At 43.7% G+C, this 17,646-nt stretch overlaps 1 protein-coding gene across 8 annotated transcripts in view; it reads left to right on the top strand.

Annotated features, from left to right (window-relative positions):
• Positions 1-17,646, top strand: part of LOC142573188 (ubiquitin carboxyl-terminal hydrolase 11-like) — a 256,525-nt gene that overhangs the window by 13,431 nt on the left and 225,448 nt on the right. For 3 of the 8 annotated variants that reach the window (XM_075682764.1, XM_075682762.1, XM_075682769.1), the window contains exons 2-3: positions 7,553-7,654; positions 12,689-12,806. In XM_075682764.1, the coding sequence (XP_075538879.1) occupies positions 7,621-7,654; positions 12,689-12,806 (152 nt within the window). In that variant the 5' untranslated portion in view covers positions 7,553-7,620. Of the gene's footprint in view, positions 1-3,510; positions 3,533-7,552; positions 7,655-12,672; positions 12,807-17,646 lie in introns of those variants that run through there. The other 5 variants (XM_075682768.1, XM_075682763.1, XM_075682765.1 and 2 more) reach the window with 3 other exon arrangements.

The raw sequence follows: 17,646 nt of genomic DNA, 5'->3' as shown, positions 1-17,646 counted from the left end.
GCCTTTCAAAATGTGCTTCAATTTGTCATTTTCGGGCATCGACGCATCCACACGTTTGCATAGGTCGAGAACCTCTTCAATATAACTGGTGAATGTTTCACCGGGTTGTTGCGCTCGCTCGTAACCGCTGCTCAGCGCGCAACTTGTGGACGGCGGGGCGACTGAAAACTGCAGCAAAACTGGTCTTGAACGCGGACCAGGACTGAAAGTCGGCTTCGTGATTTTTAAACCACAGGTGAGCCACTTCCACAAGGTAGAATATGACGGCATTTAACTTGGCGGTATCATCCCATCGATTGTGCAAGCTCACCCGTTCGTACGTAGCCAACCAGTCATTGACGTCCTGTTCATCCGTACCACTAAAAACCGCTGGATGGCGTTGCGGGACAGTGCCAGAGCAGGCAACGGGGGGTAGTGGCGGCGGCTGGCGAGAGTCAGGCATGACGGGAGGCAGAGTCCGAGACCGGAGTTCCAGGGTGTAGATGTTCTTGAGTACCCTGCACCTTCCACCAATTGTAATGGGTGCACTGAACAGTTCTGAGGGTAAGGTCTCTTCGTAACCGAGGAGGCAGGTGACGCAGAGCAGGCACAGCTGGTTGCCCGAACGACTCACACTCGTGCCAAGCACTGGTTATCCGGCTGGCCCACTGGTTGCACAGCAGGCATGGAAGAGACGATCTGGCTGGCCTTGTTCTTGTGCTTTTCTTCTTCATTACAATATATATATATCGAATATCCGACACTTCTTCCTGCATGTTGCACTAGCTCTCATGACACTGGTGTCTGGCTGCATGTTCTTACCGAACAGAGGGGACCGAGTGTAACCAGAGCCCTTCCCTACTCCCCAATTTGTTTCTTTATGCTGTACCCACTGCTGTGTGCCCCCATGCCTTTACATTTAAACATTTAAAACCAGACGTAAATGCCAACGTTGTCTCAATACGAATGTTTAATACGACTGTTTATACGAATGAAATCCTGTGCATCTGAAATGACACACATTCTCATTCTAATCTGTTGCAAATTTACCACTTATAGGGCGTCTACCAACCGGGAAAACCGGTAATTCTCAGGGATTTTTAGTAGTCTGGATATAGGGAGAACTCAGGGAATTTGTGCTTCTATCAGGGAAAATTAGCTGTAATTTTATTCAAAGTGAACGAAACTCGCTGTTGTCTAATCTGCGCATTACGTGGCGCCCTAGCGACATTTTTTTTCTCTTATTGTCGATTAGAATATCGTCTATACCAGTTTGCTCTCTGATCCAAACCCCTGTCTTTCTGTCTCTTAAAATTATGCCTAGCATTCTTCATTCCATCACTCTTTGTGCAGTCCTTAACTTGTTTTCAAGCTTCTTTGTCAGTCTCCAAGTCTCTGCACCAGATGTCAGCACCGGTAAAATGCACTTATTGTATACTTTTCTTTTTAATGATAACGGTAAGCTCCCAGTCAGGAGCTTACAATGTCTGCCATATGCGATCCAACCCATTTTTATTCTGTGAATTTCCTTCTCATGGTCAGGGTTCCCTGTGATTAGCTGACCTAGGTAAACGTACTCCTCCACAGACCCTAGAGGCTGACTTGCAATCTTTAACTCTTGTTCCCTTGCCAGGTTATTTATCATTATCTTTGTCTTCTGCATATTAATCTTCAGCCCCTCTCCCTGTTAAGGCCCTCAATCATTTGTTGCAACTCGTCCACAGTGTTGCTGAATAAAACAATGTCATAGGCAAACCAAAGGTTGCTGAGGTATTCGCCATCGATCCTTACTCCTAAACCTTCCCAGTTTAATAGCTTGAATACTTCTTCCAAGCATGCAGTGAATAGCATTGGAGAGATTGTGTCTCCTTGTCTGACCCCTTTCTTTATAGGTATCTTCCTACTTTTCTTGTGTAGAATTAAGGTGGCTGGGGAATCTCTAGATATTTTCCAGGGTATTTACGTAAACGGTCTGTACTCCTTGATTACACAATGCCTCTATGACTGTTGGTATCTCTACTGAATCAAATGCTTTTTCGTAATCTATGAAAGCCATATAGAGAGGCTTATTGTGCTCTGCGGATTTCTCAATAACCTGATTAATGACATGGATGTGATCCATTGTAGAGTAACCTTTCCTGAAGCCGGCCTGCTCCCTTGGTTGACTAAAGTCCAATTTTGCCTTTATTTTATTGGAGATTATTTTGGTAAATATTTTATATAATATTGGGAGTAAGCTAATGGGCCTATAATTTTATTTTTCAGTTTTTTCGTGTTGCCCCTTTTTGTGGATTAGTATAATGTTTGCATTCTTCCAGTTTTCTGGGACCCTTGCAGTCCATAGGTACTTCGTATAGAGAGCTGCCAGCTTTCCTAGTGTTATGTCTCCTCCATCTTCAATTAAATCGACTGTTATTCCATCCTCTCCTGCCGCTTTTCTCCGTTTCATGCCTTGCAAGGCCCTTCTGACCTAATCTCTAGTTATAGGAGGAGTTTCTGTATACTGTTCATTGTTGTTTCGAATAGAGTGCTCCTGAATCCTCTGGGTACTGTAAAGGCCAGTATGGAATTCTTCCACTGCTTTTATTATACCTTCGAGATTGCTGATATTACCCTACTTATTTTCAGTGCATATATCTTGGTTTGTCCTATGCCAAGTGTCCTTCTCACTGATTTCAGGCTGCGTCCATTTTGAACAGCTTCTTCAGTTTTTCTCACGTTATAATTTCTAATATCACTTATTTTCGCTTTGTTGATCAGTTTTGACAGTTCCGCAAATTCTATCTCCTCTCTTGAGTTGGACACTTTCATTCTTTGTGGTTTCTTTATTAGGATCTTGCCTACTGGTTTCCTTGGTGCCTTGAACCAGCCAAAATTTGTCTGCTTTTACCCTTACTGCCTCTAAGGTGTGTGACCTGTTTTTTCTTGACCAATTTTACTCTCTCTGTTCAAATTGAGGTGAATCCTAGCCCTCACTAACCTATAATCACTACACTTTACCCTACCTATCACTTCTACATCCTGCACTATGGTGGAACCAGCAGAAAGTATGAAATCAATTTCGTTTCTTGTTTTCACCATTAGGGCTTTCCCAGGTCCACTTTCTGTTGCTACACTTCTTGAAAAGGGTGTTCATTATTCGAAGCTTATTCCTTTCTGCAAATTATACCAGCATCTCTCCTCTAGCATTCCTAGAATCGACGCCATAGTTGCCAATTGCTTGTTCCCCAGCCTGCATTTTCCCCACTTTTGCATTGAAGTCGCCCAATACTATAGTATATTAAGTTTGCACTTTTCTCATCGCTAATTCAACATCTTCATCAAACTGATCTGCTTCCTCATCGTCGTGACTGGATGTTGGAGCATAGGCCTGTGCTACCTTTAATCTATACCTCTTATTCAGTTTGATTACGACTACTGCTACCCTTTCGCTAATGCTGTAGAATTCGTCAGTGTTGCCCGCTATGTCCTTATGGATTAGAAATCCTACCCCGTATTGCTTCTTATCTGGGAGACTTCTATAGCAGAAGACATGGCTGTTATTCAGCAATGTGTAAGCATCACCAGTTCTTCTAATCTCATTAAGGCCAATAATATCCCAAACAATGTCTGATAGTTCTTCGAAGAGCCCTGCTTAGCTAGCCGCACTCGAGAGGGTTCGGGTATTGAAACGTTGCAAGGGTCAGTTTCCTTTGGCGGCCTGTCCGGACCAAGAGATTCTTAGCACCCTCTGCTGCGTTGCAAGTCTGACTGCCGCCTTGGTCAGGTGCTCCACAGCCGCTGGGCACTGAGGGCCATTGGTTTGAGATCATTAGGGAGGTTGTGGCCGAATACTGCACCAGGGAGGCCAATTCCTGTTCTGGTGAGAGGGAGTGTCTTTGTTCAAGCTTAGTGAGCCTTTCTAATTTGGTTGTACCTGGATTAGTATAGCCCCACTCGCTCTTGACATCTTTCGCCGGTATCAGGTGTCACTCCAAGCCTGCAGATGTAGTGCACTGGAGAATGTAAAAAAAAAAGAAAAAAAGAAAGAAAGAAAAAACCCAAGGAAGGGGGATTTGGACTTCTGACTACCGTAACCAAGCATTCGGCACAGCTCAGTAAGATAATCCTGCAGGCAGCAAGGCTACCTTGTCGCTGATAAGGACAGCCCAGAGGGTCCTACATGCCTAAGAGATCCGCTAATTTGTTCGCCCTTTGCGCATTTTGCTGATTGGCACAGGTTGCACGACGTAGCGTCAATTCTCGGTTGTCCTAACCCCTTGTTTCCCGCATCTTACGCATGCACGCGGTCTTGAGTGCGCCTAGGTACACAATATATTTTCGCTGAATTTGAACAGCGCTTAACACTTGTGCATAAAAATAAAAAAGGGAAAAGTTCTTCAGCGCTTACCGAGAGGCCCCGAGTTGTGTATGATCCGCTTGTCGCGTCTGCTTGTCCCTTGTCGTCCGAAAACTCGCGTTCCCGGGTAGCTATTAGGAATGGTCAATTGCACCGCAGTCTCCATATCGCGCTGAGATTCACACAAAGCAGGTGACCTTGACGGCTCCCAGTGGTGTCTTCATCCTTTCTACAGCTTTGGACAGTGGTTATACCAGAGCTAGTGAGGAGGAGGAAATGGGGGGCAGGGGGAGGTAACTGACCTCGTAGTTTTTCTCGGAATGCAGTGAGCCTAAGCATTCCCAGGTTGGTAGGGAGTTGGGAGTTGTATGCCTCATTTAACCTACAGTGGTGCCTTCTTCGATTAGTTGGACATGGTTTGAACATTTCGCGCTTGTAAAAAATTGACGGCTGTGCTACCGCCGCGGTCGTAATACAATTCTCGGGAACAAAAAGGAAAATAAGCAGGAAAGAATAACTACAGATGTAGACGAAAGGGATGGATGCATATACGATCATTCTGATGCGCTGAAAATCTCTGTGTTAACTTTACAGCTAGGTGTCGTTGCTGCTTGTTTTCCCATATTCTTTGCGTGAATACTGCAAACAAAAAAACCTTCCCGTCACTTTTTCTGTACCTTCTGTGCGGAAATTTCGCAACCTCATAGAAAGCCTGTTTTGGCAGTACACCTCATAAGTTGCTGTAGAGAAGTTATTGAATGTAAGTTCTACATTTGTAGTGTTATCGAGTGTGTAGTACCAACATCTATTTGCGTATTAGGTTCCCCGAATACATTTCCAAGATCTGTATCAGCTAGCTTCTATGTATTGTGGGCTTATAAAGAGGGAAGTAATGGTAGTAATGGTAATTTAGAGTAATGGGAGTAATGGTAATGTTGATGGCACGCTGCCATCCATAGCAGTGCTGCAACAACATTGAAATCAGTTGCTAGGTTGGTTACCGGGGTAGTTGGAAAAGTATGGGAGAGGCGTTTGCCCTGCAGTGGGCGTAACCAGGCTGCTGCAGCTGCTGATGATGATGATGCTAGGTTGGTTCTTTTATATACGGAAGGCCAGGGACATCACTCCCCACTTCACAAGCTGCCGTTGGTGAGGCAGCTTGCGCAACCGTGATCTTCAGTGGGAAAAGTATATGGGGAGCACTACACGCTTTGCATTGTTCGCAGGAGCGCCTTATAAAATTGGATGCTTGTTTTGTGCTTGTTCTTTATTGAAACAAATGCTGTTGAGTATGTTGTATGACTTATTCCAAAAATATGTATGCACTTCTTGCTTCACTCTGCCGAGTGCTTGAAGCCTGCTTCACCCGTTGTAGGTCGGCCTGGTATTGTACTACCTCCTGAATTGGCCTAAATTTCTTGCCCATGCATGTGGACATGAAAAATGCGGACCAGCGAGAGGCTAACAGGTTCACTGTAAAATTATCCTCCTCTTAAGCCAGGGCTTTCCCTCAGAAGTCGTATACATTCTGTGCATCTATTGCTATGTCATGCCTGCTCAGGCATAAAGTCATGCAGTGATACATGTGTTATTTACTTCTATTGAACTAAGCATTTTTGCGGCTCGTTCTGGTGTTCTCGTGACTGTGGTGATGCTTGCCTCAAAATAAAGCTTATGTGCAGTGTCAGCATAGTCTTTAGTATGTAGTCATTAGAGAGGTTACAATAGAGTCCCTAAACATTTGGGGCCCCAAAGAAATAGTGTCGAAGCCACTGCACATGTGTGAAATGCAAACTATGTTTGAGTTTTGCTTTGGGCATGCTTTCACTGATTTAGTGGGAGCCTCAAAAGCTGCCCCAAAAGATTTGCGTAAACAAACATGGCGACACCCATCGAAGCGATGGCTCTAACCTAGCACCAAACTGGGCTCGATCCGTAGTAATGCGTGAAGTTCGCAAGCTAGAAGTGACTGCAGTTATCGCTTTCTTCCAACTAGCATGTGTTATGAAGATTGATAGATTAGACGCCGCTGATTCCGAATTCGATTGTGGATTTCATGGCTCGTAGGCCTAACACGGCTTAGCTTGACTGGTGAAGGCACGTAAAGTTGCTTACTCAAAACTAAGCGCAATTAATTGTTTGCTGCTAATGGAATAACCTCTGAATTGTAAATGAACGCTAAAACACGAAAGTCAAAATCACCTTTTTTATCATAAAATGGTATATTTTTGTTTTAATATTTAATACAGCTTTTCTTTGATGCTGTAGTAGTGCTGTCAGCGCAAGACGCTATCTGAAAATGCAAAGCCTTATTCTAAAACTCTTCACTTCTGTGTGCTCCAATGCTAATATCCGCAAAGCTATTTGGGGCCCCAAACTATTGGGGCCCCTATTCTAAAGCTTTCTGTTGAAGTTCAGTCCCTGCATGGATTTGAAATGTAAGAAAATGTCGCAGCATTGATTGCAATAGCAAATTAGTAGACAGCTGTACGAAGTAAGGATAGTAATTTCAATGGCCGTATAAACTTGTAAACATTCACTTACTAATTAAATTAACAAGCATGGTGCTATGCATGCACAAGCAAACCACGGACACTCGCTATCTAAATGCTGGAAGGAGAAAGCACAGCAGCTACAGCGAGCGAATCGGCCTTCGTGCTCCCTGTCGCTTCAACACGAACTCAATGGTGGGATCATTTATGCAATAAGAGGCCGTTGTTCAAAATGCGCGATCAGGCTGGGTTCAGTTTTGCCTCAAGGGATTGGGTTAATCACGTGAGGTGGAACTGAACGCAACCTGAATGTGCATTTTGAACAACACTCTCAATCGTGTGAGGTGGAACTGAACACAAACTGAACCGGCATTTTTAACAACGATCCCGATCACGTGAGGCAGAACTGAACGCAAACTGAACGCCCGTTTCGAACAACGATCTTAATTGCGTGAGGTGGAAATGAACCCAAATTGAACGTGCATTACGAACAGTGATCTGAATCATGTGAGGCGCAACTGAACACAGACTGAATGCACGTTTCGAACAACAATCTCAATCGTGTGAGGCAGAACTGAATGCAAACTGAGTGCGCATTTCGAACCACGCTCTCAGTCGTGTGAGGCGGTACTGAACGCAAACTCAATGCGCGTTTCAAACAATGATCTCCGATCGCGCCCTAGAGTGCACACGAAGCTATTAGCCGTCGGTACACCTAGACTCGGCTCTGTACTCTTTGCAGATCACTTTCAAGATAGGGCCCAAGCGGCTGCACGTGGCCGTGCCATACGCAGTGGCTGCCGGAGTAGGATGCCTACCCTCCCCCCGGTGTCTTGCGCGCGACGTAAGGCGGTGCACTTTTTAGACTGGCCATTCATTTGTGACATATGCTGGAATGAGTAACTTCAAGAAGTGCTTCTGCATAGTACAGGCTAACAATTATGATCACATAACGCCAACAGACAATGAAGCCAAGGAAAGCATTGGCAAAATTAACTGTGGTCTCAATTGGAATGTAGAAAATAATAATGAAAACGGAAATGAAAGTGGGGACAAAAAGATAGCTTGTTGCCAGCGGGAGCTGAACCCACAACCTCCGCATTATGCGTGCGTTGCACTACCAATTGCGCTACAGCAACAACTATCAGTTCTTCCACTAACTTGGCTATTTATGTTTTTACTAGATCTAGCTAGCGCCACTCAGAGCCAAGGTGGGTGGATGTGGAGCATCCTTTTTTTGCTTGATGGCGTCATGTAACACATGATCTTAGGAGAGCACTCACTGATCAAGTTCTTTTAATCTTTTTGTCTTCTTTTTATTTTTTAACAGGTTATCTCTTCATCCACTTTAATTTCCCATTTCTTCATTATTTTCTACATTCCAATTTAGACCACAGTTAACTTGCCCAATATTTCCTTGGCTTCATTGTCTGTTGGCTTTGTGTGGTCATGATTAACAAAATTAAGCACCTCAGTTCCCCTTCTTCTCTCATTTATTTGTTGCGAGAGTCTTGAATCTGGCAGCCTTCATGTCATTAGGTAGCACAAAGGTTTATCAGCTATGTGCCTGCTCTCCTAAGATCACATGTTTATGGCACCATTGTGAAACGAAAAAGGTGTTCCACATCCGCCCACCTTGGCTCTGAGTGGCACTGGCTAACACTCCTAGGGCTAAATCCAGTACAAACATAAATACCTAAGTTAGTGGACGGATTGATAGACATTGCTGTAGCACAATTGGCAGTGCAGAGCATGTGTAATGTGGTGGTTGTAGGTTCGGCTACTACCGGGGACACATTATCTTTTTGTCCACTTTCATTTCTCTTCATTATTTTCTACATTCCAATTTACCCAACATTAATTTCCCTGATACTTTCCTTGGCATCATTGTCTGTTGGCTTTATGTGGTCATGATTAACAAAATTGAGCACCTCAGTTACACTTCTCATGTTAACAATTAGTACTTTGTTATAAATTAAATGCTGTTACAAGATTGCCAAGTTGGAAACTGTACAAGTCACGTTTGGAGGTGAACAGACCTGTCTTAATACTCAAAAGACTGCAAATTGAACTTCTATGCATAGTGTGCACAGATGAGAGACAACAGAAAGAATGACTCCCTGCGCAGTGTGCACGTGTCTTTCTTTTCTATCTTGTCTTTGTGTGCACAGTGTGTAAAAGATCATGCATCACCGACTTTCCCAAGCCTTTAACCTAGCAACCTAATTGAAATTTACACTCATAATCCAAGTTAAAAGTTGGAGACGTAGCATATGACATAAAAAAAAACTGCACTTCATTTTTCATACTATGGGCACAGTATTGGCATTTGGCCCATTTGATGTGGCTCAAATTATGGGTGAGAGTTGTGGAAAACTGTACAGGACTTCTCTCAGTATCTAGGATATAGTTAAGCATGAAATGCTAAAGTGCATGCTTGGGGGCACTTGACACTTATAAAACACAATAATAAAAGTTTAGCTGGAAACGTCGTATAATATAACAGTGAAACGTAGAAAGGTCACCAAACGGTCTCCACACAGTTGTGTCTGCCTGTGCCAGCAGAATGCCAGCTGTTGGACAAACCCTAAAAAAATTTTTAAGACCATCGAAGCAGAATATTGTGGTTAGTGTTAATATTAGGAGCTCCTTTCCCACTTGGCTTTTGAAACTTGTTTATGTGGCTTGTGATGCCCTGTTGCTTCAGTTACCTTATTGCCATGACAATCTTATGCTCAGCTCAAAGACAGGCTGGGAAGCAGCTTCTAATTTTAAAGGGACACTTAAGAGAAAAATAAGGTTAGCTGTAGTCCTGGCAAATTACCCTTCTGCAATACCAGAAAAGCTACACTTACTGTGGGAAGACTCTTGGTAAGCCAGAAAAAGTGCAAGTAGTGGTGACATTGCCTTGAATCACCTGCGTTCATGAATTTTTGACAGTGTCTAGTTGGGCCTCATTTTTTATCAGTAATGATAGAATGCACTGCATCCTAAGAGAGCCAGAGACTGAACTTAGCAAATTTCAAGAACTTTTATTGATGCAGAGCGGAACAAATATGAGAAAATACTTTGGAATCCATGATGTCATACTGATGTACTGATACTTGGGTTTCGGCATGAAGAAAAAAAAAAAAAGAAGTTTGGCTTTAATTTTTTCTTCTCACATTCAATCTCTTACCACAGAGTCATTTAAAATGGGATTTTGAAGGAACACCAGTCTAGAGATTTATTTGCTTTTGAATGTCCCTTTAAAAGTGGCACTGAGGTTCTGGTTTGGTTGCGAGTAAGGAAATCGGATGCTCCTGTCTACTGGGCTTTGGCCCAGGCACGCCACAACATAGAATAAAAAATATCCGTGTGGGTGTGCATGGGATAACACGGTAAATATAATGTTTTCATATCGAGCTGAGAATTCTAATCGATATGCCATGGCCACGTTGCATAAGCTAACAGATACTTGCAATGGGCACTGACAAACACGCACCATAGACCTCCCAGCCTGTAGCTACATGTGCTGTGACGTGTGCTCTTTCTCCTGTTCGCCAGCAATGTTCACAATTCAGGCAGACAGCTTGCTGTCTGCCTGAATTGTGTGTTCCTGAAGCAGGTGGAGAAAGATGTGCCAGGAGTAAAGGCGAACTTAGCAAAGGCCATCTTACGGAGGACTCAATGACTGTGTTTGTCTTGCATGGCCTTTCAAGTGGACATTGCTGTGGACAGCGTGTGTCACTTTGCTGCTGCATGCAAGCTGTATACTTATTCAGTTTGAGAGGGGAGTCTCCACTCGACCCTCCACCTCAACCTAGGAAAGTGGATGGCAGTGCAATCTCTTGACTGTAGTTGTCACTGTGATTCAATGACACTCCTCAGCTTTTCTTGAGAACACATATTGTACAGGCTGCACAAGTGTACCTGACTGAACATGCATTCCTCAAGCAGCTCCTTATTGTAGGAATCACTGAGGAATGTCTTCTTGAGTTGAGAGGCAGTGCTGTGCTCCACCCTGTGTAGTCTAGGAAGAGCTTCGAGTTGAGGTCGGTTTGAGAATAATGGGGTTAGAGAGCTACAGTGCCATCTTGAGGACTTCTAGAAACTACTGGGTATTTTGCACCACGGTATTCTCAAACATATCGTGACTCACATCTCATCCTTAACTTTGAGTGGAGCAGAGGGCTGTCTCTCGACTTTAAAAGACATTATGCTTCGTTAGCACCCATCAATGATTTCTGTGAGAGAGTTGGAAAACTGAAGTCACCTGTCAGTGCTGGCTTAGTAGGCTGTGGTGTTGCACTGCTAAGCACAAGATTGCGGGTTTGATTCCCGGCTGTGGCTGCCACATCACGATGGGGGTGAAATGCAAAAACGTCTGTGCATTGGGTGCACGTTAAAGAACCTGCTTTCGTCAAAATTATTCTGGAGTCCCCTACTACAGTGTGCCTCACAATCAGATGATGGCTTTGGTGTGTAAAACCCTAGAATGTAAGTGTAATTTTAGAACTGAAGTCCACGGTGATGTGCCATCTGTGGAAAAGAGTAAGAAACACTGTTTGCAGTGAGACATTGACCTCATGGTTGAGTTAGTACAGTAGGTACAGCCCATTGTGAGTCAATGATGGTCATTTCCAATGAGCTCCAGGTGGCAGAGTCAACCGTCACACTTTCTGTAAGAATGTTAGGTGCTAGTCTTATTGACGCCTTTGCACCCATTATACACATATTCAAACGCATGTCACGTGTGAAGATGAAGTGGTTGGCTGCGTACTTCTATGACATCTCACATTGTACATGTCTTTCTACTTCATCAGGTTTAAACACACTTGACTACTAATGGGAACAAATGGAATAATTCCGAGTAAACGTGTGGGGCCGCTTTGAGAAATATTATAGTTTTGGGATATGGCTTCGAGGCAATTTTCGCTTTTGTTTGAGCCCCACTTATTTAGTTGTCCTCCTCACTTACAAAGAAGACTAACAGACAGCCACACAATTCCTGAACTTTTCAAAGGCTTTCATTATGAAAGCAGTGGCTGACTGCAACATGCACTACATAATTGAAACCTGTAGGCATTTTCAAACCAGCATTTAGTTAAAGGAGCCCTGAACCACTCCTTGGGCTTGGTGAAATAACATAGTCTGTGGGTAGCATATGCTATTCTGAACATCTCAGCCAAGTTCTGCTGTCGTACATGATTTGTGGAGCTCACAAGCGGAGCGCGAAGTCACCTTTCTCTCAAACGCACTCGTTTCAAAAACCTCATGATCCTGTGCTTTATTTTGTCATAAAGCACACTCCAATATGCGGCTGTTATTGGTTGCTGTGCTCGGCTACACCGCGGCTGCCGCGAGGTGCCGCCATGAGTCCAGTGGCTAAGCGCACTGCGGCTGTCTGTGGACAGCTGCGTTTGGCTTACGTTTAGTGCGGCATAGGCACCAGATCGGAAATTTGAACTGCAAGTCACGGTGACATCTCCGCCATAGCCTTAGCAGTGCAAGGTTTTGGGGGAAGAAGGGGAGCACAACTAAGGCCGTGTTTGATTGCCGGTAACTCCGCTTCTGCTGAACGCATTGAAGTACTTTTTGGGGCAAAGTGGTTCTGAAATAGCCTATCTTCACTTCAAATATCTTTCTCCACTTCGATAAAAAGTGGTTCAGGGCCCCTTTAATTATTGAGACCGAAGGTAGTTTTATTGAGCTGTCTATGAAAACAGCAGCGAAAAAATCTGGGTACAGAGTTTGTTGCAGATGCGTGACATTTTTGTCTGAAAGGTCGCCACTTTTTTCTGAAGCTGTCATGTAGTTGGAAAACGCCTTGTACACATAGTGGCAATGTGTGTGCCCCATCAGTGTAAAGCAAGAGTGTAGCTCTGTGTGTGTGCAGGTATGGACTTGTCCCTTCCGTCCACCTCGACTTGTGGTGCCACTGCCGTCTTGTGCAAGGCTCCCACCGCTTCCCCAGCTGCCCTGACTGAGTGCGTCCAGCTACGCCCTCTCTTCTGGTAAGTGGCTGCTAGTTGGAGCTTGGTGAGATGACCTTTTGACTCTTGCCAGAGGGGTTGCCGCGAGCACTTGGCTGCCTGTGTTTCAATTCAACAAGTAGGTTCCCGTTCACCGCTGCCTGTGTTTCAATTAAAAAATGATGCAAGCAGGTTCACGTTCACCGCCACCATGGTGCATGGATGAACCAAGACTAAGCTTGGCGAGTTGGTGTGCACCCATGGTCTGAAAAGGAAGAAAAAGAAAAAGCTGTGCAGCAAAAACATGAAGATCGAGAAGATAACAGGAGTTGGAATGGCTGCCTTCTGGCTCATTGGCCATGCCTTCTTGTGCAGTTTTTTTCTTTTTTTTTTTCAAACCCTGGGTGCACCCCACTAGCCCAGGCTATAGTCTTGATGCGGTACATTTCTTATTCTTTTGGTGCTTTTTTGTGTAGTAAAGTTATCCTTACCAGTACTTCAGTTTTCATTACGTGGCATGCAGTGCTTGTGTTGTCTTGCTTTTTTCTCTTTTGTGTGTGCAAATCTCTACATTTTTTTTTTTCATACCTTGGTAGCATGGGAAGAAACTGAGCTTCAGGCTCTTGTGCTCGTCCATTCGCTCAGCATACAATTGCCAGAGTAAATGTTTTCAACTTGTCGGAAGGGGCCATGGCGTAGCTCTGGAAAGACCAGCCACAGAAGAGGGCTGGGTGGATGAGACTGTTTGAAGTCTGGGGTGAAAATAACAGGGGGTAGGTTGGGCCTCTTGCCTTATTCCGCAGCCTTTATTTTTGGATGCTGCATCTGAGTGTGCTTTATTGCTTAGTCTAATACTAGAGGGAAATTTTGCACTAGCCATTCAGGTTGGTATCACTGCTAGTACATAGAATTTTTCATTGTTTCATGGTTTCATTTATGAAGTGCATTGTGGCTTCTTTTAACCTTGTTGTATGCCTAAGCTCTGTTACTTGCATGCCTGGAAAAGTTTCCTTAGAGAAGTAAAGTCATGTACAAAATTTAGCGCTACAACCAAACAAAGATAAAGGAAGAGAACACACTATGAACACTCGTGGTGCACTCTCTCCATCTTTGTTTTGACTTGGCACTAAATTTTTGACATAAATCAATACCAACTTGGTCAGTTCACCCTCCTTATTAGCAGTTAAGCATTTTACATTTGTATATAATTGAATTTGTCACTTCATTTATCGTGCATGAGTTAGTTTCGACATTTGCGCTTTTGTGTCATAGCGGCCGGTAAGGAGTCTGTGATTTCAAAGTATCAGCTTTTTATCGTCAGTGGTTGGCCTGTGTCATGAATGTGCACATAACACAATTTTTGCCACATTGCAGTGCACCTTCAGTGCTCTGCCAGTGCCAGGGTCGTTGGCGGTGGGAGGAGTACGTGCCACATGGGCACGCTCTCCATATGCACCGTCCAGCCATGAACAAGAAGTGCAGTATAACCTGCTCGTGAATATTTTACAATAAAACGAATTCGCAGTAACGTGTCATTATTCATTGGTCTGCAGCTGTTAAAGTGCCTTCTACGTAAGCACGCACTTCGCTTTCTTTGGCAGGAACCATTACTGTCAGGCCTGGCGGTGAAGCATAGGTAATGAACAACTACTGAAGAAGTCGAAGGGGGAAATGATATAATAATGCACAAATCTTTAAAAAAGAAGAAATATATTGTACATGCAATTTGAACAGAGGATGTCGCAGCCTTCAGCTTAATTCTTTGGCACAGCGCCGCTACATACAAATGAAGAGCAAGCTTGGTCCAAAGTATTTATACACTGTTGCATAGTCGGCTTGGCTAGGGACAAATGGAGCAAAGCATGTCCTCTTTTGTAGTATACTGTAGTACCTAGGGAAAGGCAGATTTCGAGAGACGGAAGTCCCCAGATGTCTCTAGTGCAACTCATGCTTGTGCACAGTGGTCAAGCAAACGCCAGGGTGTGTACCAACCAGGAAAACCGGTAATCTTCAGGGATTTTGAATAGTCTTCAAATACTCCCGAAAATTTGTACTTCTATCAAGGAAAGTCAGCTGTATTTTTATTAAGGGAACGAAGGTCACGCTAATGCTGGCTCGAGTAAAAGAGAGGAATCTTAACTAATCGTCTCTGATGCCGTGTCATTGACTGGAGGAGTTTCCAGTGTACAGTCAACGACCAATTTTCCAGACGCTCGATTTTTCGGACATGCCCGACAATTCTGACCACTATGTCGTGTCCCATATAGAGTCAATATATAAGAATGTCAGAAATTTTAGATGCAAAAAAACTTCGCTGTCTGATTTTCTTGACTTTTTGCCGTGACTATAGGCTCAAAACAGCCTTAATCAAAGCCACCACCGCTGCCATTTTAACGCAATAGCGTCAAGGGCCCCGTGTCGCATAAAATTCCTGTCTGCGTCCGGCGTCGGGCATTGCTTCGGCAAAAAGAATTTTGAATGAAATTATGAACCATGCATACCCAACCACTCTTCTACCACCAAAATTGCCCATACCTTGTCTTTCATTCTTTACAAACTTATTCCTCGGAATTTTCAGAACGGCAGTCCACCAACAAATGTAATGAAAAAAAAAAAAAAACCAGACAGACAGACAGTGTATACCTATAAAAAAAAAACAGACAGTGTATATCTTTTATGTTAGTTCTCCTCAGATTGAAATATTAAAAGTGCGTAACAATAGCAGGAGATCGACTCATGCAAGAGGCCGTGTTTCTACCAGAAAGCTTACCATTGTGCATAGCGTTTCCTGGTAAACGTTATAGTTACACAAACTTCAGTTGTCGGAAAGCATGAAAAGCAGTCAGGGGTCTTTGAATGCTATCGTGTTCCGCTCTTAAAGACGAAGCTTAAGTGTTCTCCAAACTTTTTATTATCTCGCCGCCTCGAACTGGCGCTCTCGCATGCAGATGCGCTGGCAGCCGTAGGTGGCAACACTAGGCCTAGCTGCTTCGACGTTTGCTGTTAAGCTTCTTGCCCGTCGGTGGTGCGTTTTTTTATTAAATCGATTCGCCGCTGTCAGCAGTGGCATCGACTCCATCTTTGTAATCCTCGCAATTGGCTTCGAAGCTCGGAAATCGCTGTGCGTTGCATAATATCGGTTCCCGAAAGTCAGCTTCGCCTCAATACAGAAATAGCAGTGACGTATATGGGATGTATTGCGGTGAAGCTTAACAAGGGGGAATGGGCATTTGTCACGGGCACAGTATGTATTCCTTAATTGCACACGCGTGCACCCGCCATCTCCGGTCCCAATACGAGCACCGATATGCCTAATAAGCGTGATGGTAGGTCTTCAGAGCTTTTCCGGATGTGCCTGTGGAGATTTGAGCCCTAAAGGGCAGCAAAAGACAGGCATTCATCTTTTCAGACTGCCCAATTTTCCGGGTGTTCTCGGAAAATTGGGAGTCCAAAATATCGGGCGTCAACTGTGCTACAGACCAAGTGGATGCTTCAAATGGTCTGTGGAGCGAACGCGTGGCAGAAGGAATGTAAAAACAGAAAGGACCAATGCATTGAGGAATGAACGGAAAAGGAAGTGTGCCACTGCTTCTTTGAAAGAGCTTGAGCTCAAAAAACAAAATGTTGGCTGATGCCGAGATGCAGATGTCCCTCATCCAAACCAAAATAAACTCTTCAAAGCGAAAGGCAACACTGAGGCGTTGTGTGCAAGCTGAGAGTATGTCAGGACAGTTGAAGTTTACTTTGCAGCTGCAAGGAGAAAATACCACTTGTGACAAGCTCGGGCCTCGTACCAATGAGCTTGTTATCAGTTTATAGAAATATCTCATGTTCGAAAATGTTGCTTCTGTATGCATGTCTTCTTATTCATGTTTTAAAATGTTCGAGTTGATTTGAAATTGGCTTTACCACTTTTTCTGAAGCTATTTGATTTGCTGTGCATTTTACTAATCTCTTCCTTCTGTTTTCTTTTTTAATAAAATAAACACTATTCCTTACTGTTCAAACTAGATTAAGTAGTTTTCTTTAAATTTTTTAACATACTAGAGAGTGACAGCATCGTGCGGCATTGTGTCAGCCTGCCTTGACATAAAACAAAGTTCGGTGTCACTCTGGGAATTTTGCCTAGGCACTCAGGGAAAACCTGGAAAACTCGGGGAATTTGGAAATGTCAACTTGGTAGACACCCTGAAACACGAGAAAGAAGGTTTCGTGCCTTTATGGGACTGTGTCATCGGTGTTTACTGAATCCGTGAGCGCTTGAATACTAATGAGGTGTTCCCCCTAACAGTGGACGACCCTATATGTTGCTTCACGTTGAGTTAATAATGGTAAATGTAAATCAGGGTAAAAAGTGAATAGGGGTGCAGCATCAAGTGCTAAGGCAATATTGGTGAACATTTTACATTTTTCTTGTGTGCATTTTGATAATCAAATGGCTCTTGAGCATTTGTGTGTGTGTGTGTGTGTGTGTAAAACAAAGGTGGTGAAAGAGGGGGCCCTGTTTTTGAACTCATTGAGCACAGCTTTCTCGCCATGCTAGGTTCATGGCAGCACTGGCATTGAATATTGACTTGTTTGTCTTTTGCATATTACTGAGTTTCTGATTAAGCTGTCTGGAGTTCTTGAGAACAAATTGAGTAGCAGGACTGGAATTTATTTATAATTTAAGAACCTCCAGTATCTTATTTTGCCCTTTTCTTGTGACAGAAAAGCTTGACAAAAATTATAGTTGAATTTAAGAGAAAGCTTTTGATCTGGAGCTCCTATCTGAATATACATGGGAACGAAGAAATTGGTTTTGCTTGGCATTCACTGCATCAATTTTCATGAGCTTTGTTAAATTTAAAAGAAAAAGTTAGTCTGTAGACTGTAGGAAACA

The sequence above is a fragment of the Dermacentor variabilis genome, chromosome 2, assembly GCF_050947875.1.
Source record: "Dermacentor variabilis isolate Ectoservices chromosome 2, ASM5094787v1, whole genome shotgun sequence".
In the NCBI taxonomy this organism is placed as follows: Eukaryota; Metazoa; Arthropoda; class Arachnida; order Ixodida; family Ixodidae; genus Dermacentor; species Dermacentor variabilis.
The sequence above is the reverse complement of the archived record's forward strand: the minus strand, read 5'-3'. Positions and strand labels throughout refer to the sequence as shown.